Raw genomic sequence first — 5,893 nt, 5'->3', positions numbered from 1 at the left:
TAGCTAAGCAACGGAGGAATCGATCGTTTGGAGGTCATATCTATAAAAATAATAACAACTAATTCAATAGCACCAATGCTATGCTTCGACCTCGTGTATTAAAAGCTTGTTAATTAAAATATTTTGATCAAGATAAACAAAACTAACGACTTTGGTTAGAGTGATTCAGGTTATTTAAACCGTAATGTTTATGACTTCCCTCTTTTAGGTGGAATGAGGCAGTCCATCGTATTTCCGGTAACAAACAGCGCACTGGTTAGAAAGAGGTCTGTAAGGTACTTACCAAACCAAAATATAACAATAGGTGAACATAATGTAGTAAGTTTAATGTGGCCATGTTGTGTGTAGTTTCCACTAGTTTTATTCAAGTCATCTTTGACATGTCGCAGCAGCGTAGACATGTTGTTACGCTACTGCGTGAAGCTGGAGGTTTGGGGGCACGTCTGCGTGCAGGTTACTACCAGCTATCGTTGTTATTTAACGTGTTGTATTTATTATTGTTTAAACGTCATTGTTTTCAATGTGACGACTGATACCCACTTATTTCAAAGATTAACCGACTGAAAGAGTATTGGGTCCCGTCATACGGTACGATCGAAATGTGTTGCCTAATCAAATTTTTTAATTTGACTAGTATTTACTGTACGCGTGTCAAACTTGGGCTACTTTGTTGACATAGTTTTGGCACATTGCAATCACCTGTTAGTTCAATACATACTCATTGAGACCAGTTTCTGTTTTTTTAATCAAATAATATGAACTTTATTTATGAGCTGCAGCTTGTGCAGATTTGTGATTTAAATAAGGAAAATGCACAATTTTATATAAAATATTTGTCTCCTTTATTTTCTCACCGCAGCAAATGGAGAACTTCATCCTGTATGATGAGCTGGGTAGAGGCAGCAGTTCTGTGGTGTGTAAAGGAAGAAGAACAGGCTGCCTCAACTATGTAGCCATCACCTGCACAGATAAAGGCAGGAGACCTGAAGTCACAAACCATGTAAGAGTATGCTTTTAATTTTATTTTTTGTAATTAACATATTTTTGTACAATGAATAAGGTCTATCATACTAAGTATTATGTCTGGGTTGATTTGTGACATAGCCTGCTGAGTACAAATGTGAGATTTGTCATTTCTGTCTCTAGGTCCGTTGGAGCAGGTCTTTGGAGCATCCAAACATTGTATCATTCTATGAGTTGCATGAGACCAGTAGCGACCTCTGGTTGGTAATGGAGCTCTGTTCAGGTTCGTACTTGTGACTGGCATTCCTGATAAGCAACCATGTGCATTAGATCTAATAAGGTTTTGCTTGTTTTTACATTTAAGTCTTAGGGGTTTAGTTGTCAAGTGAGCACATATCCACATCCTTCTCCCCCTCTAGGTGGCTCTCTGGAGTCTATGATCGATCTGGATGGATATCTACCAGAAGAGGTGGTGAGGGAGTTGGGATGGGGCTTAGTCAAGGGACTGAACCACATCCACGCATCAGGACTCATCTTTTCTGGCTTCACTCCTGCCAAGGTTTCAAAGAGAATGACAATAATTATTATGAAGGGAATTTACATGTTGTAAAAGTGAACACAATATTAGAGGATCCAAACTTTATACACTTTATACCACAAATGTTTTTCATGTTTTCACATTCAAAACCTTCCACAGAGATGGTATTGAACAAGTGCTGTCAAGAACAGTGTAAGGTCATAAAAAGAACGTGTGGGGATAACATGTTGCCTTTCCAGTATCCCATTAAAAAGGCTATTAACAGGTCTAATAGATTTATACCCATTCTCTATTTTTATGAGCTTTATCAGGCCTCTAATGACTGATTAGGTGACTAATGGATTAAGAGTGGATATTATAGCGACATCTGCAATTGAGTTGTTTCACTACGGTAAACTTGTTGCAGTTCATTTCACAAGTCAATTACAAAACCTGTACCTTTCTCAGTCCTTTTTAACTTTGTTTCTGCGCAGGATTAAAGATAACTGCACTATGATGTTGATGTTATGAATGCAGTGAGTATCCGTGTGATCTCATAGATCCTTCTGGATGTTAGTGGCGTTCTGAAGTTGGCCAGCTTCTTTCTGTCCAAGCCAGAGGGAGAGAGACTAGAGGACTTCTTCAACCGTATGGCTACATCTGAGGAAGCTGGAGGAGGAGGTGGCAAAGAAAACTTTAACGACTTGAAGAGAAGATGTCGAGGTCAAACATCCATCTTTTCTTTCCCAGTTGAGTCTGCATGACTTGCACTTTAGCGGTAGAAGCGCAACGATGGATTAGCTAGATACAGAGCTAATAGCTAGCTACAAAAATGTTTCTTTGTGGCTTTTGCTTCTTCACATCCTATAAACAATCTTTTTGTGCTCTTGTCCTTCTTTAAATGCATCTATGTTGCCAGGCCCTGCAGCTTACAGTGCTCCGGAGGTTTTGCAGGGATCAGAAACCAGCAGGAGCTCCGATCTCTGGGCTCTGGGTTGTATACTGTACTACATGTACACTGGTACCTATACACACACACACACGCACACACACACACACACACACACACATACACACACACACACACACATGCTCGCATGCTGTCATATCCTCATATTGATAACAACCAACCATGATGTTCTTGCAACAGGCTCCAATAGTTGTCATAAATTAATAAAAAAGAATTGTGAAAAGTGAACTGTGAGATAGCTGGAAGTAAACTGACTGCAGTAGCTGACATCCATTCTACACCGAAATGTATTGTACTGTAAATATTATAGTAATCAAACCAAAACCTTAAGTGTTTTTTCTGTTTTCCAGGTAAACCTCCATTTTATTCAGAAAATTATAATAAACTGATTGAAATGATTTTACACCAGGATCCACCACCTCTCACTCAGCCAGGTACAAACACACGCACGCACACACACACACACAGATAATTGTAGTGTTTGACGTGAACATTGTTGTGACTATGTTGGTAAAAATGATTTGATCTTCAGCCTGTCAGATATTTATTGGCTTCATGATATTACAAATGTATGACATCACCTTTTAGGTCATATTAGAAATGAATTTGTTCTTGATGATAAATTAAATTATATTATACTGCCCTGCTTATTCCAGTGCCTTCACCATGTCCGCCTAGTGAGGATTTCCAAAGCCTTCTTAGAGGTTTACTCCACAGAGAAACAGAGAAGAGGTCAAGCCCCATTTTTTTGTTTTATTTGACTGTAACATTTTATAGGTTTTTGCTCATATCTTAGTGACTTTCTATTTTTTTTCACTAGGATGGACTGGCCAGAGTTGCTTGATCACCCATTCTGGGCACAAGTAATAAAGGATGAAAGGGAACTGGAGGAGGAGAAAGAAGAAGATGGTGATGGAGGCTTAGCAAGCACGAGGTGTGTTGATATCTAAAGCACAAACACACACCAATGGTTTAATATGTGATGTGCTTTTACCACCATCATTATTAGAGAGTGGCATCATACCTTAGCACTTGAATATGGCAGTGGTAAGTCCTGGACAATCCTCCTGGAGTTCAAATTGCTATGAAAGTCTCATAGTCTCACAGAAACTACACTCAGAAATGTTGTGGTCAGTTTAATCTCCCAGGGGCTTAAATTATATACAAAGTCCTAAATTACACAACTTCTAAAGCTGCTCTCTGTGTGTGTCCATTAACCAACACAGACACACAAGGATTCCAGATTCTTTCCCTTCAAAAGTTCAAACTGACAAACTGACCACCAGCAAGCCAGATAACAAGCACCCAACCCAGAGGGCTTCCAAGCAGTGTAACTCATCACAGCCAAGAGTCTCAACAACTGACAGACCATCTGGCAAAATGAGTGATAGTCAACAAGCTGACAGACACACAATCCATGGAGCCTCGAAGAACAGCCAGAGGAGGAGGAGGAAGAAGGGAGGAGAGAGAAGAGAAGAAGAACACAAGCTGGAGCCAGCTGAGACTAAGCAGAGTTGGCCCACAGTGAAGCACAAGTCCTTCACTATAGGTAATGTTTCCCCTCTTAACCCCATTATGTGTGTGTCTGTTTTGGTTCAAGGTACAAACCACAACCCAGTCTGTAGGCCTTTATGAGAAGCCCTCTTTACTTGTGAAGAGTTTGGTTTGACATGTATGTGATGATAATGAGTGCAGGTGTCATTTCACTTATTCTACATACAGTTCATTCAGAAGCTATTCAAATCCAAACTTTTTCTTACCATGAACAATATCATTACCAACAAGCCTTACCAATAGCGCTAGTTACATTTGTTCATCGAATCTAGCTAACCTTAATGTTAGATTATGATTAGAATGTTGATTAGTCAGAAATTCACAATTAACATTTGTTATGGTTAAGACCAGGAAACTGTATCTTATAACAACCTTTCTGCTTTTCTCCTCTAGATAATCTGTCAGAGTTCAGGCCAAAGAGCGGTTTGGATGACGAAAACACTGAGCCCTTTTTTCTACACAGGTACAACACATTCAGCTCAGAACTACCTGCCCACTTAAATGAGTAATACATCATCATGAAGACTTCATTTCTTCCTTCGGTTTACGTCTGCATTGTTGTGTACAGATATATGGTTTTACTTAAAAAGTTGAAGATTTGAGCGTTTTGATTCAAAATCAGTTGCAACTGCCTTACCACATGACAGTTATGTAATGTTGACAAGAGATTAAATAATCTGTGACTAAATTACATGAAATGGTTAATTGTAGTCTTAAGAAAGTTTGTGTCTTTTTTAAATTAATGGGCCCCAAAATGTAATACTAGTACTATTTACAAAACACAAGAAACGCTGATAAATACATGGTCGCCCATAAAATTGGAATAAACAATTATTCCAACTTAATGGGTGACCTTGTACAAACTGTCTATAAAATGTAATTTTAGTATTTATGGCTTCAGTGGGTCTGATAAGTTCTACTCTCTAAGAGATCGAGCCAATAGAGTCAGGCATCCATGATCCAAATGTGTTTTGTTTTAACATTCTGTCCTTTTATTTTCTGTGGCACAAGCTGCAGCTTCCGAGATTCTCTGAGGGAGACTCCTACACCTCCTACTCCTATACAGTTGAAACGTGAAGGTAGAAGTACCTGTGATTCAGTGGTAGTTATTAAGGTTTTTACATGGTCGAATGAGAGAGGAGTTAAGACACAAGGCCACACAGCTGTAGTACCTCTTTCTAACACGAGAGGGCAGTGCATAACAAAAGTCTAAACCACGCAACATATGTAAATGTATTGGTAGGATAGAGCGCCTATCAGAAGTTTAGGTGATTATGGAATTGAAAAAAAAACATACGCTGCAGTAACATAAAGTTAGAGAGCTGTAATAGACCAAAGCAAATAAATATATCAACACAATATAACCCACTGTTACAATGGAACATAGTATAGCATTATTGCATAAACAAAGAGTAAAAACATGAAACTGAACAATAGTGACAGAAACATTTGTATTTCATGACTTGGTGGGTAGAGAATGAAGTAGCAGAGTTAACTGGAGCATTCAGTGAGCCTGTGTTCAAAGGGAAACTGGTGGTTGTGTCCACTTACTTGTCCTTCTGTCCACTACTGTCCTCACCATCCGCCCATGATTTTATAGCGCTTCTGCCAACTTCAAACCTTGACCAGCAGGTGGCAATAAAATCTAACAAGATGCCGTCATTCGCCTCAGGGATACAGGCACTGACTTACCACAATACAACACGCACACACATGCACGCACACACACACACATACCCTATTCTGATTGGTTTGATCCCGTTTTGGCAACCTTCTCTTATATTACCTTTGAATTGAGTTATGTAAAATGAACTCCCATAACTATATACTTCTTATAGACACTGCAATGTGATTTCCGATTGTTGTGTTACCATTTATGTGTTTACATA

At 39.0% G+C, this 5,893-nt stretch overlaps 1 protein-coding gene across 1 annotated transcript; it reads left to right on the top strand.

The window, feature by feature from the left end:
- The first annotated feature begins 234 nt into the window (after nt 1-234).
- LOC143000973 (serine/threonine-protein kinase ULK4-like) lies at nt 235-4,674 on the top strand. The gene is made up of 11 exons (XM_076150493.1): nt 235-304; nt 860-1,000; nt 1,147-1,246; nt 1,383-1,522; nt 2,041-2,203; nt 2,400-2,501; nt 2,801-2,884; nt 3,107-3,182; nt 3,271-3,384; nt 3,677-3,999; nt 4,398-4,674. Exons 2-11 carry the CDS (start codon nt 863-865, stop codon nt 4,511-4,513), a joined length of 1,356 nt encoding a protein of 451 aa, XP_076006608.1. The 5' UTR covers nt 235-304; nt 860-862; the 3' UTR covers nt 4,514-4,674.
- The last annotated feature ends 1,219 nt before the right edge of the window (nt 4,675-5,893 follow it).

The sequence above is a fragment of the Genypterus blacodes genome, unplaced genomic scaffold, assembly GCF_046128005.1.
Source record: "Genypterus blacodes isolate CSIRO-AG114 ecotype Tasmania unplaced genomic scaffold, CSIRO-AGI_Gbla_v1 ptg000052l_1, whole genome shotgun sequence".
NCBI classification, from domain to species: Eukaryota; Metazoa; Chordata; class Actinopteri; order Ophidiiformes; family Ophidiidae; genus Genypterus; species Genypterus blacodes.
The sequence above is the reverse complement of the archived record's forward strand: the minus strand, read 5'-3'. Positions and strand labels throughout refer to the sequence as shown.

Excerpts from the sequence above, each read along its gene's own strand:
- LOC143000973 (XM_076150493.1), top strand. The coding sequence starts at position 863 with ATGGAGAACTTCATCCTGTATGATGAGCTGGGTAGAGGCAGCAGTTCT. Across the intron at positions 2,885-3,106 it reads ACCACCTCTCACTCAGCCAG|TGCCTTCACCATGTCCGCCT; the intron begins GTACAAACACAC and ends TGCTTATTCCAG. Across the intron at positions 4,000-4,397 it reads GCACAAGTCCTTCACTATAG|ATAATCTGTCAGAGTTCAGG; the intron begins GTAATGTTTCCC and ends TTTCTCCTCTAG.